The 26,066-nt window shown below is 34.6% G+C and overlaps 1 protein-coding gene across 3 annotated transcripts; it reads left to right on the plus strand.

Annotated features, from left to right (window-relative positions):
• The first annotated feature begins 303 nt into the window (after positions 1 to 303).
• On the plus strand, positions 304 to 23,363 carry LOC121424324. Of its 3 annotated transcripts, none has more exons than XM_041619962.1 (13): positions 304 to 599; positions 2,148 to 2,231; positions 3,952 to 4,230; positions 5,529 to 5,792; positions 6,484 to 6,636; positions 7,749 to 7,801; positions 8,587 to 8,676; positions 12,249 to 12,359; positions 14,612 to 14,812; positions 17,923 to 18,117; positions 19,110 to 19,358; positions 20,200 to 20,364; positions 23,107 to 23,363. In XM_041619962.1, exons 2-13 carry the CDS (start codon positions 2,162 to 2,164, stop codon positions 23,191 to 23,193), a joined length of 1,917 nt encoding a protein of 638 aa, XP_041475896.1. In that variant the 5' UTR covers positions 304 to 599; positions 2,148 to 2,161; the 3' UTR covers positions 23,194 to 23,363. The 3 variants fall into 3 exon arrangements, with proteins under 3 accessions (XP_041475896.1, XP_041475897.1, XP_041475898.1); XM_041619963.1 differs by having other exon boundaries at positions 304 to 490; XM_041619964.1 differs by lacking the exon at positions 20,200 to 20,364.
• The last annotated feature ends 2,703 nt before the right edge of the window (positions 23,364 to 26,066 follow it).

Raw genomic sequence — 26,066 nt, forward strand, 5'->3', positions numbered from 1 at the left:
TCGATGAAACCGTTTTTTTATTTTTGGCTGCATCGACTTCCACAATAATTTTCATCATCTATTCAAAATAATGAGGAAACAAAAAGAATCATGTCTTTCCATTACCTTCGCCCCCAAATGATTATATTTTACATGATGGATGTAAATGGGGGAAAAAAAAAACCGGTAGTAAAAAAAACAAACAAAACAAAACAAAATAATAAAAAAAACCTGTCACTGTAGTAAAAGAGAGGACTGTGTTCAAAGACTATCGGGTGATTTCGGCAGGGGACTCCCCGTTTCTCTGGCGCGCTTGCCATTCACTATAATTGGTATTGCTATGTACGTTGTACATGTACGTGAACCCGCTGAATATCATGTTTGGTATAATTCAACTGAACTCCGGCGTGGTAACACTTGCCTTCGTTTTACTGCACCATAGAGCAGGTCGACTATATTATTAAGAGATAATTCGGATTCTGAAATAAGAATACTCCCACGTTTTAATTTGGTAAGAGAAGTATTTGCAAAATGCAACGCTAGTTGGTGCATGACTCCTGTATGCTTGTGAGATCTGGAATAAAATGGAATGATATTCTTCTCGCAGAGGGGTTATTCACGTAAGTTTTCATGGAACCATTTAGTAACCTTTTCATGAAATGTGAAAGCAGTGCGTGTAAGAGAGGAAATCAATATATTGTTGATTTTTCACTGTATGCCTGGGGTGGTTGTAAATCAAATTGTGTAGATTCATGGTGGTCGTCAGAGGAAGATCATTGATCTGGGGGACGGGGTGGGTGTACACTGCGGGGGGGGGGGGGGGGGTTATAGATCTATCCCTTGACCCCTGACTGGAGAGGTATATGAGAACACCTAATGTTTTTTATTTTTTTACAGTTGTAGATAGATTTAAAGGTCAAGTCCACCCCAGAAAATGTTGAATAAATAGAGAAGAATCAAGCTATAGCATGATGCTGAAATTTTCTTAAATAATCGGATGTAAAAAAAGTTTTAAAAAACACTTTAAAGTTTTGCTTATTTATACAACAGTCATTTATACACGACTAAGTGACATGCAGTTGAGGCAGTCAATGATGTCCATCATTAATTTTTTTCTTTGTTTTGATTGAATTATATGACATATGATATCTTACAGATTTGACAGTAAGGGCCAACTTGACTGTTCACCATATAGTATTAAAATAATGCTAATTCCACATTTTCAGGGAGGAATTTACTTTTTTTTTCACTTGACAATGAGGATAAAAGTAGAATATTTCATATAATAAAATAGTGAGTGCATAACTTCATCAGTGCTTTTCAGTGCTTTTATCGTTGGAATTATTTATTTCTATAGTTTCTTTTCTTTCAACTTTTCGTTGAGGGTGGACTTTTTTATTAAGGGCTTTAGAGTTGTTTCTTGTGTCTAACAAAACAACTAAAATATGTCCTGTAGATACACTGTCAACAGGTTTTTCTCGTGGCGTCATTGATGATATTATTGATTATTCGTAATTAACAACAAAATATTAGTTCGCCCTACCTACCTTAAACTTCACTGACTTCATTATTTTATTTTGTCAGATCGAATGCAAATTTCCACCGTTTGTGCACTGTTTATTTTACTCTATGCATTTAGATATGGATTTTTTTCGGCAAGGATACGGCGAGAAGGCAAACGTATAGTTTGGGGAGGGACATTTTTAGTCAAACCATTCACTCCAATTAATAAAGGTCTGAATATGCAACCTTTTTTTATATAATATAATGCATTGTGTCTTAAACATGTCTAGAGCCCTCTTGCAGTGCAGTGAAGCAACAAGTTATTATTGCTAGTCTTTGTGCGGAGACCCATCTTATTATGGTTACCCGGTGGCCATCAATTTGGAATACATAAACATAGTGCAGCTGATAAAACGCTAGCTCTACTATTAAAGCCGGGGTACTAATAGTTGCGATGTATATCTTCTGGCAAAAAGCGATATATAAATCCAGATAATGATGATGATAATAATGTTAAAAATAATGATGATATTGATAATGATAATTATTGTTATTATCGTTATCTATATATCGCGCCCTCAGTTTACCTCCGTATTACTAACGTAAAACACTTTATGAATTGTTTCCCTTTATTTAATTTGTTTAATCATATTTCATTTTCCCAGATGTCTAAGCGGAAATGGACTGCTTTCACGTAGCATTTATCATTTCTGTCGTGACCAGCGTTTCCTATTCTTATGGATTAAAAGGTAATCCTAACAAAATAATCCTTTCCAATTACAAGATAATGAAGGGGGTATTCAGTGCGTATCAAAAAAAAGTTTACACTTTGAAAACGCCCTGGGAATTTAGAAATATGCAACATGTGGGTAATTTTTTCACATATAATTATGGGTTTGGGTCTCATCTATCAAATGAAAGTAAAAGTTTTGACAGAATGTTACACTTGAGTGAGCACTGTCCATTTTTGTAAAGCTCGCAGAAATCTGCGCAGAAATGCTTGTTTTCACGCTGTGTCAAGGGGAAAAGGGCGAAATCAAACTTACCCTGCGAAGCATTTCTCATAAATTTCCCTAGCACTTTTAGCCAATTGAAATAAAACAGATACATTCAAGCATTTTGTAACAATTTTGCCACCCAAATTTGAAATTTGGGCGGCACAACCTCTACCCTTTTTGTGACAGCTGGATCTGAGGACATACCTGAATCTGAACAAAAGTTTATATCAGCCATCTCCAGCACTTTTCACTAAGTTTTTATTATTTAAAGTGGCTTTATATTTCATTTTTCATTTAATACTTGTTTCTCCACACTTTTCCCAAGCTTGGCAATGATTAACAATATGAAAATTAAGCCTAAGCCATTTCATGTAAATCACAGCTCAGTGTAAAGCAAATATCGTCACGATGGACTCGGTGTGTGGGGGAGTGGGGTGGGGCGCAATGCACTCTTCGAAGTGTTTTGGGCAAGGAAACAAGTTTAAAAAGGTAAAAGATATCTTCAAATCAATTTTAATAGCTAAATTCCACGTGTTCTTCATGATTAAGGTCTACTTTTATTCGCATAACTATTTCAAAGTTCTGCGCAAATCATTTTTCACCAACTTTTCAAAAGTAAGTGGTGCTCACTCAAGCGGAAATATTTTTCGACAGTTATATCGTCATTTGCTTTACTGGATCTGTACCAATGCTAAAATGTGGAAAAATCATTAGGATATTACACATATATAATTTTACAGGATTTTTTCTAAGTGTAAACTTTTTTTTGATACGCACTGTATAATTCAGGACTCCGTCTATTAAGTGCCAAGTATCCCAGTAATATGGCTGTATTTATTCATTCGATGTATGTTATGCATGATAAGACTATTTTGCAGATGAATGATGACATTAATTTAGTTTTCAAGGTACTCAAATGCTTTAAATATTTTAGTGTAAACTTCATGCGCAAAGATAGGGCAATATTTGTGATTAGTCAGTGTTATATCGACAGCTCTCTGCCATCGATTTTGTTTTAAAATGAGTTTTAATTGAAATGCAATGATCTGAACAATGCCATTTACCCCTGAATCAATCATGCTCTGTGCTAATTTAAAGGAAACGTTTATCCGGACTGAGTTGTTCAGTTGAAGACCTATAGTGCACCTCAATGAAAAATGCTGCAATCTGTTTCACTGCAGTTCTTGTATAACTGGCGTAATTTGCCAAATATTTTGCGGGGTTCTCGGATATGGTGTATCGGGCAAAAGTTACGTTAAAATGGATGCTAGTGAGCAAAGGGAGCAAGCAGAAAGTTTTTGACGTCTTTATTCTATCAAATGTTGTGATAAATTTTGACACAATATTTAAAAATAGTACTATATTTTACCTTTCCTTTTCTTTTAGTTTGTTATTATTTATTGTAAAAATTATTATTACTACTATTGCAAGGCCCCTTTGTAATACATAATATTGTTTGAATTTAATTCAGTTATAACCGCATCTCTAGGAGAGAGGGCGACCCTCCCATGCGAACTCCAAGATTCAGCCACTGATAACATCCTTTCGCTCTACTGGAGAAAAGACGGAACTACAGTCTACTCCCAAACAACAAATGGAGAAGTAGGACATGATAGGTATTCAGTCATCGATGCATCATCTCTCGTTATCCCTGATGTTACGAAGAGCGACGCTGGAAATTATTCTTGTAAAATTGTTAGTCAAACATTTCAAACTGAAGAGAGCGACATCACGCAGTTATACGTGACAGGTGAGTTATGGTATTAACTACCTCTAATTGTTTTGGAATCGTCTAGTCATATTATAATTATCATTTATAATGATGATGATAAACGGTGATAATGATGACGATGATGATGATAATAACAATAAAAATAATAACAATACTACTAGGCCTACTACTTCTACTACTAATCAATAATAATAATACCAATGATGATAATAATAATAAAATAATAATGATAATAACAACAATTCACATTTTTTGTTTACTGTGTATCAAATTGATATAACATCTCTGTAAGGACTTCCAAAAGACTTTGGTATTTAATATACCCCTAGATGGCTTTCAGCCTTGCAGCCGTTTTGATGAAATAATTCCTGCAAGTGATCATTTACCTCAGCTGGGTTGAGTGCACTAGTGTGGATAAATCACTTTCTTCTTGAAGATTTGCCAAATGTACTTGCTTATATCTTTCAAAATTGTTCACCAAAAGGGCCAAAAATTAGGACATCCTAGTCGCAACCTTTCCGCAACAATTCAGCACGTTTCTGCATGCAGATCAGACTTGCGTGCATACGCTTTTTCTGGCAACTGCGTGTGAGATACGAGCGATCCCGTCAATGCGAGAAACCTGCTGTTAGAAAAAAAAATTCCGTCAAGTCACACGCAAGGTTTGTACGGAACAATATGACAGTCTTTCGTTTAAGTAGTTCATTGGTGTGCTACATTATTATTTACACAAAATACAATAGTCTGATTTCTGACAGCGCTACATACCTTGATTAAATCATGGACCTACTAGCAAAGTAGGTCCATGATTAAATACAAAAGGAAAAAGTAAGTAAACAAATGAACAACAAAATGATTGAATAACTGCAATGGCATTGTATTTAAGTCTTAAGTTTGATTCTAAGCATGATATAAGACTGATGTGGATGTACTTCTACTTCCTTTGCCTGTTTCACTTTTTTCTTTTCCCTTTCTTCCCCTTTGTTTTCGATTACTCACGTCGCATATACCCATTTACATTACTAGTACTTTATAATTGTTTACACTGTCTCTAACAACTAAGTGCTAATTTAATTATGAAGGAGCGTATATAGTGACTGCGTTGAAAAGCTTTTATTTAGTCCACCACTATTTTGAAATGTATTTTTTATTGCTTTGTACATATTTTAAGTTTGTGGAAATAAATCAAATGAAGTGATGGAAATAATGATAATAATGATAACGTTAATAATGATGATGATGATGATGATGATGATAATAATCATAATGACAATGACAATTAATAACAATTTATTTGCCATCATATTTTTCAATAGATGTTGCTGTGAGCCACTGTCAGGACAATGGAGATGGTGAATGTAGCTGTTTCATCAATGGTTCAAACATTACATCCTTGAAATGCTCTGCATCCGGGTTTCAACTTCCTCCTGTGATCACGTGGGACGTGGGTCAGGTGACTTATCGATCTTCCACCCTCGATCTGACTAAGTTTGCTGAAAACTTCACCCTTGTCTGCAAGGCGAAGGATAGGAGTGTAGATAACATGGATAATAAAACAGTGTGCGTCTACTACATGCCTGGTTAGTTGCATTCTCTCTTGCTTTGATTACCCCCCCCCAAAAAAAAAAAAGAAATGGAAAACTGAAAAAGGAAAATACGTTATTGTCAATCTAATGTGGACTTGTCCCCATACCACCACCTGTAGATTAATTTCTAGTGTAAGAAATGTAGTATTGTAGATCATGTTTTTGCATTGTGTTAAAGATATATAGGCAATGAAGTGACGAAGAATAGAATTATTTTTTTGTATGGGTATAACTGGATCGACACTGTCATGAATATACAAGGATGAATGATTGATGCCTCATATATGGCAGTACTGAGTACTACATGTATAATGAAGTTTAAGGACAAACATGGCCATGGGAAGTGGGGGTGCTTGGGTGATATTCTACATATGCAGCAACCCCTGGAATTCTGTTAGGTGTGCCAAAATAATATAAACCCAATGATCTCCATTTTGTTGTGAAACCCTAACCTATATTCATATATTTTTTCTTGTTAAATTTGTCGTGTCCCAAATAACCTTAACTTTTTGGTGACCCCCCTTTTCGCTTGCCAAATTCAAATCAACGCCCCTGGAAAAAAAGAAAAAAACGTTCCCAGGGCCCTGGACAAGCTCTTCCTCTCTACTTTAATATTCTAGACCAGTATGAATCTGGAATAAATTCAAGATGGTATGTGATTAATGTTTATACTTCTTGTTCTCAGAATCATCATCTACCATGTCAACTGAGATATCACCTGTAGTCACATCTTCTACAAGTTCAGATCGTGTGTTCCTTGCTCTGATGATATTATTCATTATTTTGCTTATAGTTTCATGTGTTGGTTTACTATACATGAATCATACACGCACAAAAGGTAAGTAATAAACCATTATTTAGAGGGAGTGCTTTGTTAAAAAAACATATATCCCAACAGTTCAACAATTATATAAAAACCGTCTTGCTTGTCCTCATTCAAACATGAATCATAAAGCTACATGCTGAATTTTTTTAAAATTTATATTTCTGATTTTTCTTCCAAGGTCGAATCCACCCCTACAACAAATTCATTTGAATACACTGAAATAACAAAAAAAATAACGTTTGGAGTAATATTAAGAGAAACAAGGTTGAAATTTATTGAAGTTCACAATAATCTTTTTAAATAAATCATGTTGGATTAAAGCATGATAGTTTCAACCTTGTTTCTCTTATTTCTTATTTACATGTATATATATGTATATATATATACACACACACTCTAAAAAATGAAGTGCTAATTCAGCTCTTAAAGAGCGTGTATAGTGACTGCACTTCGGAGTGCTGTTTTTTCTCGTTCAAATTTGAACTAGACAAATCAGCACTCCGAAGTGCAGTCACTATACACGCTCTTTAAGAGCTGAATTAGCACTTCATTTTTTAGAGTGCATAAGCAATAGCTTGATCCAGCTGAGGCATGGCGGCTTGTCATTGTTCAAAACCCAACTTCACCCGACAAACGAAATTATAATTGGTATGGTGTTGAAAATCTGTTTTTCTGACAGTCAATCGGATCGGGGTCGCCCTAGCCACTTACCCATCTCTGTGGTCTAGTGGTTAAGGCACCTGAGTTCAAAGCTGGGGGACCCGCGCTTAATTCCCGGCAGAGACATATTTTCGGCATCATCAATTTTTCCAAAAAGGGTATATATAGACATGTAGCTCTGCGGAACCTTGATTTAAGCTACGCCTACCTTTGTTCTTTTCATCCATTTCTGTCACACAATATTTAAATAAAAAAAAGAGTTGCCAAAGCTGCAGTACGTGTATAACTTCACACATTTATATATATATATTTATATGCAACTACACACATACAGATATTATATATTTATGTATATTTAAATTTTCAAGTTGAATTTTTATTAAATTTTTCATATTAAACTAACAAGTACTGTAAAAAGGAAGGCAATTAGATGAACCCATTGATTTTTTTCTCGTTTCATACAGGTTCGCGGAACTTTCATTTGCCCATTCATTTGATTTCAAGGTCTACATCAACGGTAATTATACCAATTAAACAAATGCACACACAGCAAAAACCTTGGTGTCAATTGATGAACATATACTACAACATCAGTAATTCTACTCCGGTGTTAGAATTGGCGTTATTTAATACTTGTGGGGCGTTGGAACACATTTGGTTGACACTCTTTGGTGTTACTTTTAATCTCTAATTTTTAAAACCTTTGGTATGGTTCTATAACGCCAAACGGTGGCAGTTTTCATACCTCGGTTCGCGAATTATCTTTTGGGGCAACAAATCATATTTTAAAGCATCACAAACTTTGGTCTGCTACGGCCTACAATTTAATGGCAATGCTTTTCCTGATAATCTTTAAAAGTAACTTTTGGTACATTCTGTGGTCAGCAGGTAATGATTTAGAGTACTGCTGTCGTTCAACTTCATGTTTTTACCTTTTTTTTATTGTAGTTCGAGACTTCCTGTTTTTTTTCCTCCATTAGAAATCAGCTACGGAGCCTCTGATAGGTTACATGACGGGTTTATCATTACTATTTTTTTCCATAAATCGTACCTTCGACTTGATAACTCGCTCCCTTGAGATACAATTATAAGAAAAAAAAAGTTGGTAGTTAGTGAGAACGAGTCAGAAAAAAAATGTCATGTCACATTTAGTAGGTTATCCACTCCACGCTAGGAAATAAATAAAACAAAACATTAAATACTTTTGTTTTTATCAGCCAATGTTTGGCCTTTCTAACGTACACGTATATACATTATAATTATTGAAATGATTGAACTATATAATGATTACATTTAACGCAGCCGAAATCCCAACAAACGAGTATTCCTCTAGAGGCAACGGTTAGTTATGATGCAGGAGACGTCAACGTCGTGAAGGACAGCTGGAAATATGTAAGTTCAAATAAACATTCACTTTCTTCCATTTCACAAATTTCTATATTTTTCGCAATCATAGATTTAATCAGTTATGAAGAATATAGTGTACTCCAGGCTGGAATTAAGTTCACATAGAGTTAAAAATAAACGAGCAAAATTCTGGAAAATTTATCTACATGCAAATCTGGTACAAATGACAGAGGGTCTTTCACATGTGAATCTTGAATAATCATTGTATCAGTTAGAATCATCTGACCTTTCACAATCTCACTCGAAAACTGTAACTTGAATTCGAATTCCCGAGTGAAGGCAATATGTGTCTAACCGCCTTTTCACACGGTAAAAAAGCGTAATTTGAATGATGATTCTAGTAAAAAAGAAGGGTAATGACGATATTTTTTTGCACGTGTGAAACCAAACTGCATTAATTATATACTATTGACTGGCCTTGAGGGGAACATCAAATATATTGCCAGCAAATGAATCATATTGGCCCGAGTCTTTAGACGAGGGCAATATGGATCATTTAAGGGCAATATATTTGATGTTCCCCGAAAGAAGAGCCAGTCAATATTTTTATTATCCAAATCAGATATCTAGAGCAAAAATCATGATAATGGGGATATTTCTTTTAAAAATAGAGTTCTGTTGTGTCATGTTAATATCGGTCTAGGCTCTGCACTTTACCATTATGACGTACTTGCAAGCGCTCGGATTCAGCGTTGTCTTTATTATACGCATCCACAAATTCCCGGATGTGAGACCAGGGAAAATACAAAGGTATATTTTGTTTCGTCTCTGCATGCAAAGTAAATGCGCGCACTGAGACCGAGGAAAATACAAACAATATACCTACCCTTCCCGATATTCAGAAAATGTAGGGCAATACGGTTTTGTAAATGACTAGCTCAGATGTCTGATACGGGTGATAATATGTCTTATTTATTGAAGGAAACCTTCAATAACAAGCTTTGCTTTCCAGAAGGTTCTTATTTCATTTCAAAATGTTATATTATATTTTGCTTTACTTTGTAACTTTGTTGAAATTTTGGAATGAATAAATTCGTTATCAATCAATCAAACCAGAACCACGAACGCTAATTATAATCACGATTTCAAATTTTACTCGGGAGATGAATTCTATATTACACGTTTCACTCAAATTGCGGTATGAATTTTACGTGTGAAAGGCTTGACTTCCAAAACATGTTATGGGGGCGTAGCTTACGTGTCCCTCCAAGCACTGTATGCAGTGCATCCCAGAAAAAAACGAAACCGAGATTTAGAGATGATTTATCATAACTTAATCACAAATAAATTAGACAAATGACCTACCATTTTCTAAGCATTCATGTAACCAGAAAAAAGGATGGGCTCCTTATTACATGATTATTGAGGAGAGCGTGAATTGCGAGTAAAAAAAAGTGCTTTTCTAACCTAAAATGCTCAGAGAAAAAAAATCAAGATGTTTGATCAAAGCGCCAATTCTTGATGCAATACATGATTTGACCACAACATACACATGTATTATCTTCCGTTGAATTACAGCACCGTTTTCGTTTAATGAATTAATTTCATTTTCGGACTAACAAATCTTCGAATTAACGAATCTTATTTTGTTTCTGGATTAACGAACTGTGGAATGACGAACATTCGGAATGGCAAACCTTCGGAATATCGACCCTTCTGAATTACGATTGTCTCCCGAATGGACACTTAAGATTCGCGCCTATTGAAGATTTATTCTGGAGGTCAAGTCTTTTACACGTAAAAATCATACTGTAGTTTTAGCGAAACTTTACTGGAATTAACCTCCAAAGTATAGAATATGAATTCGTGATTGTGAATAGCGTTCGTAATTCTAGTTTGGTTTTACACGTGCTAGAAAAATGAGGAATTACTTCCTGCCGGTACCCATTCACCTCACGTGGGTCGTGTGCAGTACACTGTAGATGAATTCCTTGCTGAAAGAAACTACGCCATGTCTGGAATTTCAACCCACTACCCTCTGTTTCAAAGTCCAGAAACTAATCCACCGGGCCATGATGCTCTACCGTTTCTACACTATGAATTGTACTAAAAAAAAACTCCCAAACGTTAATGACATTCGGCTGAAACACGATTTGTATTGAGATTGTATAAACACAATCTTATCCTGTCGAATAGTTTGTTGAAAATGTCAAAAGGGTCTTCAACCTCCATGATGCTGATCCTACATGTATTTGTATTTGGACTTGTGTAAAGCGAAACATCAGGAAGGGGGGGGGGGGGGGCGGAAGCTCGGGAGGTCCAAGACCGATATTAAAGAAACCAAAATCCAAGCAGAGAAGCAATCTTATTTGAAAGAGTAAAATGAGAGGAACAATTACAAAAAAAAGCTTCATCCAAATTGGTTATGAAATAAGCAAGTTATGGACGTTTAAAAAGTCTTGTTTTACTTTCCATGGAGATCCTCAAATTGGCAAACGTGCTTCAAAATGGCTGATTTTGTGGACAAATCTCCATTTGGTGCCATGAGCCTAATTACATCAGGAGGGCTCAAGATATTCGTTCGACCCAACCCATTCGAATTTTTTTCAATTTGATGTGGCTGATTGACAAAACTGTATGAATATGATTCAAAATCTAACACTGATTCTAGAAATGGTAACTACTGAACTTCCTTCGCCCAAATTGGGAAGATAAAAAATTGACTTGGAACTATTTTTTTGACTGGCGGACTAATTAGGGCTATTTTACTGTTTGAGTCGATAAATTTGATCCATTCATAGTTATCTTCATAAATGGCAATTTATTTTTAAAATGAGCTGGCTACGCTACCCTTTCCTGGTCAGATATGGAATGCCAGATATATATCCTATCCAATGGTAGTAAACATTCCACCCTCTAATTTCATATTTATTTTTTATGAATTTTTCAAAAGTGCCATTTTAACACACAAGTCTATGGGGAATGTTTTACGCGCGTGACACCATTTGTTTTGTAAACAAATTTTCAGATTTCCCCCTTTCTTTTACATATTTCACATTATCTTCTCCTGACCTTGACATATATGGTGTGGATTATATTTTCACATGACATACGTTGTGCTCAGGAGGCAAGATGAATTTTGAAAGATAATGAGGAAAATCTGAAAATTTGTGTACAAAACAAATGGAGAGTTGTCCACAAAATCAGCCATTTTGAAGTACGTTTGCCAATTTTAGGATCTCCATGGAAAGTACAACAAGACTTTTCAAACTCCAGTGCTTATTTCTTAACCGATTTTGATGAAACTTTTTTCTGAATTGTTCCTTTCATTTTACTCTTTCCAACAAGATTGCTTCTCTTCTTGGGTTTTGGTTTCCTTAAAGTCTTAAGTATAGTTCACCCTCTTTATTCCAAATTTTGGCAGGCTTGAAGTTTCAGAATTAGATTAACCATAATTATAGTTTTGGAGGAGGTAAGATGATTTTTATTATGAATTATCGTTAATCAATTAATTAAGATTATTTTTTCAGCAACATAGTTTTTATGTACTGTAAATGATTTCCCGAAGATCTGTATACATGTATGTTTGTAAATAATCATACGTATCTTACTTCCAGGCTAAAGGGAGCGATAAGGGAAGTGTGAATTCAAATGATGGGCCAAGATCAGTCTATTCTGATGATATAGACTACTCTCCAACATGTCCAAAGGATTGCAATGAAGACATGGTAAGACTTACAGCTTCCTGGAATCGTTTATCACAATTCGCCTCACGATGAAACTGTAATTTTAATCGTGTTGTAATCATAGCGATCGTGTCGGATCAGTCATGGAAATCGTACTGATCCCAGTTAAAAAAACAATGAATGGTTTAAAACCTTCCACGCTCATTTATGGAAGGCAAATCGCGACATTCTTAAAGGACAAGTTAATTCCAACAAAAAGTTGATTTAAATAAGAAGATAAAAATCCAAGAAAGTTATGGCATTATAAAGTTTTGCTTAAAGGTCAAGTCCACCTCAGAAAAATGTTAATTTGAATCAATGAAGAAAAATCAGACAAGCACAATGCTGAAAATTTCATCAAAATCGGATGTAAAATAAGAAAGTTATGACATTTCAAAGTTTCGCTTATTTTCAACAAAATAGTTATATGAACGAGCCAGTTACATCCAAATGAGAGAGTCGGTGATGTCACTCACTATTTCTTTTGTTTTTTATTGTTCGAATTATACAATATTTCAGTTTTTACGAATTTGACGATTAGGACCTTCTTCCCTGAAGCATAAAATGTCAACATAATGGAATTACATGTGTTTAGTGAGGAATGAAACGTCATTTCATATGACAATGACGAGAAAATAAAAATATTTCATATTTCATATAATAAATTACAAAAGAAATTACATTTGGATGTAACTGGCTCGTTCATATAACCATTTTGTAGAAAATAAGCGAAACTTTAAAATGCCGTAACTTTCTTATTTTACATCCGATTTCGATGAAATTTTCAGTGTTATGCTTGTTGAATTTTTATCTTTTTATTCGAATCAAGTTTGTGTTGGGGTGGACTTGTCCTTCAATTTCACGAATCAATTATATTCACATCCTGGTCGGTATGCAAATGAGGACAATGATGACGTTATCCACTCACTATTTCTTTTGGTTTTTATTGTGAGAAATATTAAATATTCGAATTTTCTCCTCATTGTCAAGTGAAACAGCGATTCCCTGAACATGTGGAATTACATGTAGCATTTTTCAATATTATACGGTTCAGTCAAGTTGGTCGTTATTGTCAAATCTGTAAAAAATAAATACTTTATAATTTTAACAATACAAAAAAAATAAAAAGTGAGGGACATCAAAGACTGTCTCATTTGCATTTCACTAATTTATGCATAATATTTAATAACTGTTTTGTGAAAAATAAGCGAAAATTTAAAATACCATAACTTTATTACTTTAAATCAAATTTTGCTAAGATTTTCAGCTTTATACTATTTGATGTTTCACTATTTATTCAAATCAACATTTTTATGGGGTGACTTGACCGTTATAGAAGAAATTAATTGATCTTGAATAATGGTCTTCACGCATCATAATGAAAAAATAATTGCACGGAGATCATATTCACGCTTTTCCAATATTTTTTTCCTATTCTGGAGAGTAGATATCCTATGAAAGTTTCAAACAGTCAAAATACCCTTCGAAGAATCGGCTTGGAACAGGTCGCTAAACGCGCAAATTTTTGTGACGTGCACGGAAGCTGCGCTTCCCATATGGGGCTCGATCTAGAACATGACGACGATCCTAGGTGCCTGTTATAAGCTATTTGTAATTTACGATCAACTTTAATAACAACTGGCAATCATTTGTGGTGTGTGGGAACGAGGCATTAACAGATAACTTAAGTATTTGTTTTCTAGCTCTTAAAATTTATTGAAATTGATTGAAATAGTCGTATCGAGTCCGGTGATATACATCAACACGTTTTGATGTTTCAAAAAATAATAATAATGATAAGAATTTCAGATTTGTTTAGTTTTTATTGCGTGGGTTATTGGATAAATCGTTCTATTTATAAGAAAAATGAAAAAAAAAACAACATAACAATGATAGATCTCGCATGAGATGCCCAAGGCGCATATGAAGTGAAGGGGGTGGGGGAGCAAACAAAATTACAATTTACCCCCCCCCCCCAAAAAAAAAAAAAATGAATAAAATGAGTTAAAGAGGTAAGATTTAGCTTAATGTATTCACTCCATTGGGGACAAGTTCGATATTATATAAAATATTTACGTCACAGAAAATGGAGATAAGCGAACGTTTCCATTTTACCGTTTTACATGCACACCTTACCATGTTTTAGATTATCGTAAGTAAAACTGTATCAAGTCCAATTTAATTCAGATTTAAAATATACGCATAAATGTCTGGGCGAATATCTTGCCAAATTACTTCTGTCCTGATTTTTTCAGGTTTTGGTGGATGAAGCTGCGCCAAGTCCCGCGTTACCACTGGTAGGACAGGTTCTCCTTGATGATCTACGCTCTGCAACCGAAGAAACTGAAGAAGCTATGAAAAACGTCATCGTTGCGTTGTTATCAAAACGAAAGGAACCTTATGAGGATGACCAGTCACATATTGAACCCAGTATCAGTGTTCAGTCAACATTCATGGTTAGTGTGGTTAGTTGAACTAAACCACCCTATGACACACAGAGGAGATACATGTACTACAAGTATTACCGCTGCTGCTGTTACCATGACTACTGCCACTGCTACTACTACTACTACTACTACTGCTACTACCAGGGGCCGCGGAACGGTTTTCAAAGTGGGGGTGCTGACCATGCTAAAAATCACAATCATATATTACGTTTTGGTACACGGTTTTGGAGAAAAGGTGTGGGGGAGGGGGCTGAAGCCCCCCAGCCCCCCGGTTCCGCGGCCACTGACTACTTACTACTCCTACTACTACTGCTTCTTCTATATACTACTACTACTGCTATTTCTAATGCTGCTGCTAATCCTACTGTTGCTGCTACTGCAACTACTACCTCTACTACTACTACTACTACTACTATTATTACTTATACAACAACAACATCTACTATACTATACTGCTACTACTTTTGCTGCTGCTGCTACTACTACTATATACTACTTCTACTACTACTACTACTACTACTACTACTACTACTATTACTACTACAACTACTACAACTACTACTACTACCACTACTACTGCTGCTGCTTCTACTACTACTGGTGCCATGAGCCTAATTACATCAGGAGGGCTCAAGATATTCGTTCGACCCAACCCATTCGAATTTTTTTTCAATTTGATGTTGCTGATTGACAAAACTGTATGAATATGATTCAAAATCTAACACTGATTCTAGAAATGGTAACTACTGAACTTCCTTCGCCCAAATTGGGAAGATAAAAAAGTGACTTGGAACTATTTTTTTGACTGGCGGACTAATTAGGGCTATTTAACTGTTTGAGTCGATGAATTTGATCCATTCATAGTTATCTTCATAAATGGCAATTTATTTTTAAAATGAGCTGGCTACGCTACCCTTTCCTGGTAAGATATGGAATGCCAGATATATATCCTATCCAATGGTAGTAAACATTCCACCCTCTAATTTCACATTTATTTTTTATGAATTTTTCAAAAGTGACATTTTAACACACAGGTCTATGAGGAATGTTTTACGCGCGTGACACCTACTACTACATGCAGTGGCGTAACTACGGGGGCATGGGGGGCACATGCCCCCCCCCATATCGGCTGCCCCCCCAAAAAAAAAGAACGGGGAAAAGGAGAAAAAGAGGGAAAGGGAAGACAAACATAGAGGGAAAGAAGAAATTATTAATTTTTATATTATTTTATAATTATGTTTTATTACTGTATATTACAAAAATGAACTTTTTTTACATAACTTTATGACACATAACTTGCTCAGGGCCTACACATGTCTTCATTGTTCCTGGTGCTCACATTGTTTAACTAGATATAATAGATCAAATATTTTTTTCGGAATACTATAGTTTACAAGTATATTTGAGAGACGTGACGTTGTCAAATCAAGTCAATATACACCAAATATGTTTCCTCGCACTTCGAGCTATCATCGTTTTATGTAGTGACATGCTTCTTTTTCATGACTACTTGAAGTGATTGCCCAGTTTTAAGGTCTTAATATAAAACATTTCCTGTCCGTGCTTACGTTCGCATTAAATTGGTGAAATATGTATACAGTATACTCTTAATTGATTCCTTTAATAAAGTCTTAAAATATCCCTTTTTCTGATCTTACTATAAAAAAAATTTTCAGCTCGCGCTTCGCTCTAGCTGAAAATTTGGTCAGTGAAATACGTATGGTCTTAGTGAATTTTTACAAACAAGCCTTTATGCCCCTTTACAGGTCAGAATTTCCTAAATTTCAGCTCGCGCTTAGCGCTCGTAATATTTGATTAGTGAGATGCGTATGTTAATCATGGTTACAATGACTCCAAGTGCTTCCTGTGTTTAGATATAATTCTAACAAAATCAGCAAGCAATTGGCACTCGCATTAGAAGAATATGGTGAGATATGTATACTCTTGATTACTAAAATATAGTCCTTAAAATATCCCTGTTTGGGGTAAAAATATACAAAAAATTCAGCTTGTGCTTTGCGCTCGTATTGTTTGTTTAGCGAGACAGGTATGTAACATGATAACAAAAAGTTGCTTATAATGTCCCTTTCTAGATTTGAGTATCAAAAATTTTCGGCTCGCACTTCGCGCTCGCATTATTTGGTCAGTGAGATACATATATTCGTTCAATGACACTGTCCTTGAAATGTATCTTTCAGGTCAGTATACATGGCAACTGAGCGCGCTTCGCGTGCTCACTAGGCACTTAAAATTTTTGATGGTGCCCCCCAATAACGTGACCCACGGTACGCCACTGACTACATGTATATACTACTACAAATATAACAACTTCTAATATTACTACTGCTGCTGCTACTGTTACCACTAGTTATACTACTATTGAAATACAATCGAAATAAATGAGAATAAGGTCTTCCTGAATTTATTGAAAATATTCACCTGAGTACTTTGTAACATCTATTTTTGTAGGATACGTAAAATTATACAACTTAATTCAAAACCACATGGCTAAAGCTCCCTCAGGTTCACCACAGGTGCTACTCCGCAGGGGTCTCGGAACGGTTTTCAAAGTGGGGGGGGGGGTGGGAGCTGACCATGCAAAAAATTACAATCCTATGGTAATTTTTACGTTTCTTGTTTTTTCTTTCTTTTTTTCGTCTACGGCCCCTGCTCCGGACTCACAATAAAAGAAAACCAAAAATATGATGTCACTAGAAATGTTGAAGAAAAGACTTTTGAACAAAATGGCGTTCATATTTATATCATGTTCTAGATTTTAGCGAACATTAAAAAAACAATGGAGGGATACAAAGAGCATGAAATAGAGAGGGCGGAAATGACTATAAAGGGCAAATGAATTAGTCATGAGATATAATGAGGTGCGATATTTTTTCTCCATCTTCGGTCCGCCACTGCTACAAATTAAGATTATTCAGATTAAATAAAAAAGGTATACAGCTATATTGGCTGAGTAGTTGTCATTTTAATGTCTGTAACTGTGTAAATTGGATAAACATTTTTTTTTTAATTCAGATTATCAAGGCAAATGTCTACGTTTGATTTATTTACTAGAGATTTATTTCGATTATGAATCAAATATCTGTTCTAACATTTGCTAGCCCACGCCATTGCAAAATAGCCTTAAACTGGATCCTGGTTTGGCATTTGTTCACATGGTTCTTGATGATCTGGATCAAATCCTTGATGCCCGAGACAGAGACGAGTGCGAAATCCTTATTACCAAACCTGGCTTGAGAGATATCACAGATGAATCCCAGATACCAACCTATCAAGGAAATAGAGTCATCCAACAGGTGAAGCATATCCATAATTCAAAACTTGTGAAGTTTCCACTTCGTTATGCTTTTAAATCAAAGACATTTTGGCCTATTCATATCATATGTTTTAGTACTAAAAAAGAATAGTGTCAGTAGGCGGGTGTGTCAAGAATCTCCTTATCAGTGAGTTTTAATGAATTATTCGTTGTGAGCCAACCAGATGCAATGATATCTGCAGCATATAAGAGATGATTAAAGAAAATCACAGATCTATCGTTTCATGAAAATGATCAACGGCTATGAAGGATGGATGCAAATTGTGCTTTTCAACCCCCCCCCAAATAAAAAGTGTAGGATTATTTTTACTTCTGTTGATTTAAATAGATTTATTTTTGTGATATTTATGATTGCAAAAGGTTTCCCGACAAAGAAAAAGAAATCATAAAAACAAAGGTTTGAAAAAAAACATTGAAATACATAAGAATTTAAAACAACCATAAAATACATATTAAGAAATTAATAATATTTTTCCATTTTTTGTAGAGATTTGTTAAAAATGTAATAACTGATAGTCCCACCAAAAATTAGCATTCTACTAACTATAAACGTTGTGTTAAAGGCAAACACAAAAAAGTGCAGATTTCATACGCTTATTTGCATAATTAATACAAAAAAAAAAAAAAAAATTTTGAAAATTTATCATGCAGTCTTGTAGTTTACATTCGGCTCTACGCGCGTGCAAATTTTCGCGGGCAAAATTTGAAAAGCGGGGGTCAAGTTGACCCCTTTCCCCGTTTATTCTGGTCCGAAAAAAGCCCAGTTTAGATAGGGTTAAGGAAATACATCCATATTTCTTTTTATGCTTGGTTAAGTGAGATCATTAAAAGAACTGGGCGAAATTATGTTATCTATAAACATATGCTATCCTTAGGATTATACAAGGTTAGCATTCATTTGTCTAGATAAATCATGAAGGTTATCTCCATGCTAACATCTTAAAACTCACCACCTCTCTTTCGTATCCGTAGAGTCGTCTAGGCAACTCGTATCAGTCTCCCACGCAAGATAGCATGACGTCATCCATGGTTAGTAGCATGATGGCCTATACTAATACTCCACTAGCTTCTGTCTTAGAAAACGAACTGAGAAAGAAGCCAACTGAGAGAACAGCCATGCGTAACTCTATCTCTCAAATTATCTTAGATGGTATGACGGCAGGATACTCGAAGAGAGGAAACCAGGAACGTTTGATAAGCCGCAGCACCGGAGGTCTGCCTGTAAGTCGAAACAAACTGTTGGGTTATTACATAAAAACGATAACAACTTACTATTTTTGGCGTGAAGCAAGGCTCTGTAATGGCACCCACACTTTTCGATCTCATGCTCGTAGGAATAATGGCCATGTTTTATTTTTTCTCATGAACAAGGAGTTATTTCGTATGAATATTTGTAAAATTGCCAATAACATTAAGAACTTCTGGGGCTTATAGGTTGGTAAATAGTTTATAGATACAACAAACATCTCGTATTTCAGAAAAGTTCGACTGAATTAAAAAAAAAATTAACAAACCATGCACTGAAATTCTTTTTTTTAACCATATTTTTAATTTACATTGTTCACATTTTTCTGCTGATGGAAATCATAATAATGATTGAGAATCTCATCTAGCATCCTATGATTATGTTTCATTCATTTGGAAAGTCACTACCAAAAGAATGAAGAGTACGAAAATTTGCATGTTTTAAGGAAAAAAACAGAAGACGAATGTCTGGTGGTGGGGGAGGTGGAGATGATTTTTAGGATGACTTGTTTTTTGTTTCGTTCTTGTAACATAAACTTTTCCGAGAAAATACTCCCCCAAAAGGTCGGAACAGGTTTGTTTGGCTTGTCTCTGAATTCTTGAAGAAAAAGAGGGTACTTTGGTCCAACCTACTGGTAAATTTTGGATCAACTGCTGTTCATGAATAAAACTCTTATTTCGGATGATGATCACAAAGTCAAAGGCTTCCCGTTGTGAAATGGAGGATTTTGAGCGACTAAACTCTGAGTGCCCCATTTATTATAAGTTCCACTGTTTCCAAATATTTACTTTTCTTTCTTCATCTCATTTTTTAAAGGATAATAGTATGTCAGTGTGCGTAGATATTGAAGAGCAAGATGACGAAGTTTCAAGACTTGTTGCCTTCTGGATGAATAAGACTGCGAAGTTAGACACTAAGGTTAAGAAAAACATTAAGAGATACCTGTTTCCGTTAAAGCCAAGACATGGAAATATCCATGAGGCAAGTACCAGCCCCTCCTTTTCAAAGTTTAAAATTAATGAAAAAAGATCGCCCCAAAACGCATTCATTCTTAATACATTCTGAAGGGAGTTTTCATTTCTTGCAATCATCCATTACTTTAGCCACTTTTTGAGGAACAGATTTCACTATAGTTCTGTTGGTCTTTTTAAAACAATATTTATGTATTTATCTATTCATATTTCACCAGGGTAACTCATTCAACAAAAATCGATCTTCCTTAAGGCCAAGGATAACAAACAATACAACTAAGTACAAATAAAAAGCATCAATGATGATAATACATCTACAATCATCAGGTTATAATGTAACAGTAAAATATGAAGTGACAACAGCTTTATATCAAACAATACATAAGGAATGGATTAACCAATATAGAAAATAAATATAATAGTTGAAAGCGACAGTCCTGAAAAGGGAATTGGCATTATATCCCAGTAGATCGGCCTAGGCAAGATTGAGGAAATGTCTTTTTACCGAGAGTTTGAAATTATTTAGGGTTTTAACATTCTTGATGTTAGAACTATTCCATAGACTATTCAATTGAACGCAGCCATCATAACATAAAGACATGAAGCACTTTTATGATAATCTGTAAGGCATGTACCTTTAACTTGATCATGATGAGCACTTTGTCGAGTGTTCACATTTATGGAATTTAGAAAGTTCTTTGAAAATATTTTTGAAAAAATTTGCTGATTAGTCATGAAGAAGTTTGTTAATAAATAAATAAATATAGATCTGAATATTCTACTCTTCTTAAAAGGCAACCATTTTTAACGAGTAAACATTTTATTAGAGGGGTGTATATATTGCATTTAAAATTAGTCTTGCTACCCTCTTTTGAAATTTCGTCAACCTATCAATTTGACCTAGATTTCTATTCCCCCAAAAGTTCACAACAGTAATCCATTTGTGTTTGAATGAGACCTAAATCTGATAAATTCATCAATGCTTCATCAACATATGGTTTTACTCTTCTGAGCATGGCAAGTCCGGCAATGACTTTCCTACATACATAGTCTACATGATTGCACCAGAACAAATCATCAATAATACCACCAAGATATTCAAATCTATTACACTTTTCAATTTCAATGCTTTCATACTGAATATAAATAGCAATATATTTCATACATTAAAGGTCAAGTCCACCTCAGAAAAATGTTGATTTGAATCAATAAAAAGAAAATCGGACAAGCACACTGATGAAAATTTTATCAAAATCGGATGTAAAATAAGAAAGTCATGACATTACAAATTTTCGCTTATTTTTAACAAAATAGTTATATTAACGAGCCAGTTACATCCAAATGAGAGAGTCGATGATGTCACTCACTATTTATTGAATTATACAATATTTCAATTTTTACGAAATTGACGATTAGGACCTACTTGCCTGAAACACAAAATGTTAAAATAATTGAATTCCACGTGTTCAGGGAGGAATAAAACTTCATTTCACATGACAATGTCGAGAAAATAACAATATTTCACATTTCATATAATAAAATACAAAAGAAATAGTGAGTGATGTCATCAGTTCCTCATTTGCATATCGACCGATATGTGCATATAACTTATGTGAAATGAAGCAAAATTTTAAAATGCTAAAACTTTCTTATTTTACATCCGATTTTGGTGAAATGTTCGGTGTTATGCTTGTTGAATTTTTCTCTTTTTATTCAAATCAAGTTTTTGTTGGTGTAGACCTGTCCTTTAAGTCTTTTCTTACTTAAATTGATCATATGTATATCGTTTTATCAACATTTAAACATAGCTTATTTAACTTAATCCACTCAGCGATAGCATCAAAATCATTCTGAAGTTCTACATATACGGTAGTATTATCAGCGTACATTTTTTCTTTGCATTATTCAAAACTTTTAACGTATCATCAACAGCCATGATAACATTTAACCAAACATCAGTTGAAAAACTGAGAGTCGAAGCTCTAGAATGACCTGGTCAAAAACCGAATTGTGCTATGCTAAGAATATTATTGGACATCAAGTAGTCATATATTAATGTTATACTGAGTATTTTAAATGTAACTTTTGTATAAATAAGCATTGAAAATCGTTTTCTATTCAATTCTGGTATTTCCATATTGGATGGCAAATAATATACATGTACCTCAAAACTGTCTGGTGTTAAACAATTAGGACTAAATCTCCTGTACCCTTAATCAAATTTCCACGAATGATATAGACCTTGCATTGAAATTCTTGTAAGCAATAACGTGTGATCTACAATGACGGTCTTCTCTAGCTGATAGGAATTGAAATGATATAAGATTTTCAGCTGATTTCCAAATTCATACATTTTTCGTCATTTTTCATTGGGAATGGATTATTACTTGCTGACCCCAGACATTGTGAAAAGCTTTGGAAATGTGTTACAGATAAATATTTAGGCAAGGTTGGGGGAAAGCACACTTGGTGTACCACTGATTAATTCTTCGACAAAGCCTGCTTTGCCAATGGCGAATGTCGTGCCAGGAAAAAGGTTAGATTATGGTTTCCAGTGGCTATACGCAACATTTGCTGGTCAAATTCTCGTTCAGCTCAGTGTCATTTATATCTGAACGGTGTCAAGTTCACTGTGAAAACACACAATAATCGGCCTGTATTAATTATATATCTTTCTATGAGTGTATGCATAGAATCATTGAGAATCCCATTTCTAATTCAATATTAATGTCTCTTTGTTTACGTAACACAGAGTTTGGGAGCAGATTCGGGAATACACTCATCCAAGGAAGGAGATGACATACCACCGACAGCAAAGCTTCTTGATAGCAATGGTTAGCAAACTCCAGATTCTTGTGGAATCTTAAACTAATCTTCAACACCAAAATCGAATTCTTCCGATTGAATTCGGACCGATTCTGCCCGACTATGGCATCATTCGGATGGTTTCGGTTGATTTGAATGTTCCTGTATTTTCTCGCATTCGGGGAGGGGAAACAGAATACCACCCGCACCACCTAAAACGTGTATCCGGATGATTGAAATCGATTAATTTCGAAATATGACAAACATGGACAACCAAGTAATAAAGAGAAAAACAAAATGCTTCAATCAACATGATTAAGAAAAAATGCCCATCTCTGTATATACATGTATGCATATGCATGTGCAGCCATCAGAGCTTCTTCACGTCTTATGGGGGAGGAGTGCAACATTAAATTTGATTAATCAATGTGCACATTAAAAAAGGCCTCTCATTTTAAATAGTTTGTTATTTCTTTAAACACGTAAACACGCTGGTATCAATAATGCATAAAGTATTTTCATTTATCTGATGAGAGATAAAACAGCGATGTAGATAGAAATACCTTGTTCAAAGGACGTGCCGGGAATCGAACCCTTGTCTTTCATGGTGCAGTTGGGTACCCTAGACCACTGGGCCACGGCACCTTTTGTGAATAGATTATGTATATAATTCGATGTAAATAGAAATCTACATTTCGAAGTTTTGCATCATTTAGGTGAAACATTTCCATGAATGCCCAGATAAAGGGTCATGAGCTAATACCTACTTATTTTATTACATGTATATGAAATAATATTTTTTCATATTTTGTCCACCGTAAGAAATTGAATGATAACTGATTTAATGTGTGAGATAATCATTGCTGCAACTTATATTTCACAAGGGAGGTATATTTTAGAGACATTTATCAAAATATGAAATAAAAAAATATTGATTTCATGTAATGATGTGAAAAAGGGAATGTGGGGACCTGAAATTGTCACGTCTGCTGTATATTCATGATATCACAGAATATTTTTTTTTTAATTTGTTTCCCCTCCACAGGGATTTTATTATTATTCAAACATAACAAGATATCTTTTCAATGACAAATCAAATTAATAACAACGAAATACAGTACAACAGTAATTGCAACAAATATATAAATTGAACTGTCAGGTTCACATAATAGTAAACAATTTAAGAAACAAGCGAGGAGTAAATGAACAATAATATTCATATGTATAATCGTACATGGAAAGGGAACTGACCAGATCACTTCATGTAAACATTGCACGTAATTGAAACCATTTCTTTGTAAACTTTACCATTTTACAATTTGACTCTGCAATATATTTTTCATTCTTGAAATAATTCTGAAGTGCAAATTTAATATTATCAAAAACAGGTAATTGATGTTCTACTCTGGATATCACAGAATATTGATTAAATCTAAAATAATTGGGAATAACTTCAATATTTTTTTCATCTTTAAACCTAGTATTCATGTTTTGCAAGGACGCCAGTGCGCTCAAAACAGCATAGTCCAACATTCGCATTATTGCTGCATAAAATGCGAATGCTGAACTTTGCCATTTTTATTTTACATTCGTCTTGTCTTTGCAAAACATGACAGATTGCACAATTGAAGTTGGGTTTCATACCCCCCTTCTCCCGAAACGTTACCCCCTCCGTCGAATAATGAAATAGGTTTGCTGCCTGAATTTTTATTATTAAACCATGTTTTAAAATCAGTACATCTACAAGTTTATTTACAATTTTTTAATCTGACTAGTTTTTATTGTTCCGGTGTTCTGTGCTGATTCCCTTTTTCCGTAATTCATTTTTATAGTGATGCTATTTATATTTTGCTTTAAACATTCATTTTTGATTTGTCTACTTTTACCTTATACATGTATGTGTCAATTTTAATGTTTTTATCTGTTGGACCCCCACGGAAAACCAGACCGTGCCAGTCAAGCTGAATGCTGGCAATCTACCGATTTTATTGTACATATGCTTTTTAATACGGAAATAAATACAGCTACTGCTATAACTTCTACCTTAATACTACTACTACTACTACTACTTCTATGTCCTACAACTCGTACTACTACTACTACTACTACTACTACTGCTGCTGCTACAACTACTAATGTCCTATATAGCATACGTCATTGTATATAATAGATTATCGGTATGGAATCTGTATCATCGGATTGACTGTGGCATAAACTTAAAAAATAATATATATTTATCGAGACGTACATTTACTCAAGCATGGCGTATTTGTATCAAAGACGACAATCATGGAGGGTTATAATTATGAAATTATGAAGTATTTTTACAGATTTTTTATTGTAGCATTATTTTCACCACATTTGACCAAAGCATGAATGCATGCTATGTAGCTTTGAAATATTGTAGATAATTGATTCGTGGAGTAGATGTAAGAGTGTATATCTTGTTTACGACTACTGTGATTAAAATTTATGCTAAGAGTACCCTTTTTTAGCAAAGGCAAAGTAGAAATAACTCTGCTAAACTATGGAAAGTATTAAAAACCTTGAAAACCTGTGAAACTAAATTTGCCACGTATCAGCTCATTGTAAATGGAGATCAAGTGTCTGATACCCTTGATATGGCTAATGGACTCAACAATTACTTTGCATCTGTAGGTGCCAATTCGGCTTCGAATTTGTAATACCAACGAGATACTTACCGATATATGCCTAATGTAGATAAGCCTTTACCTGGTACTAGGTTTGTCTTTGAACACAGTGGTGAAACTAATTGCCACGAAGAAACTCTAAGCAGCCAAAGAAAAGGGATTAGATGGTCTACATAATGTGCTTCTTAAATCAGCCTTTCCGCTCACTAGATTCTGGATTCATCCCCGATGAATGGAAACATGCTAAAGTCACATC

Source organism: Lytechinus variegatus, chromosome 11 (assembly GCF_018143015.1).
Source record: "Lytechinus variegatus isolate NC3 chromosome 11, Lvar_3.0, whole genome shotgun sequence".
Classification (NCBI taxonomy): domain Eukaryota; kingdom Metazoa; phylum Echinodermata; class Echinoidea; order Temnopleuroida; family Toxopneustidae; genus Lytechinus; species Lytechinus variegatus.

Coding starts and splice junctions, on each gene's coding strand:
- LOC121424324 (XM_041619962.1), top strand. CDS start 2,162: ATGGACTGCTTTCACGTAGCATTTATCATTTCTGTCGTGACCAGCGTT. Junction 7,802..8,586: donor TTTCAAGGTCTACATCAACG/GTAATTATACCA, acceptor CATTTAACGCAG/CCGAAATCCCAACAAACGAG. Junction 12,360..14,611: donor AGGATTGCAATGAAGACATG/GTAAGACTTACA, acceptor TGATTTTTTCAG/GTTTTGGTGGATGAAGCTGC.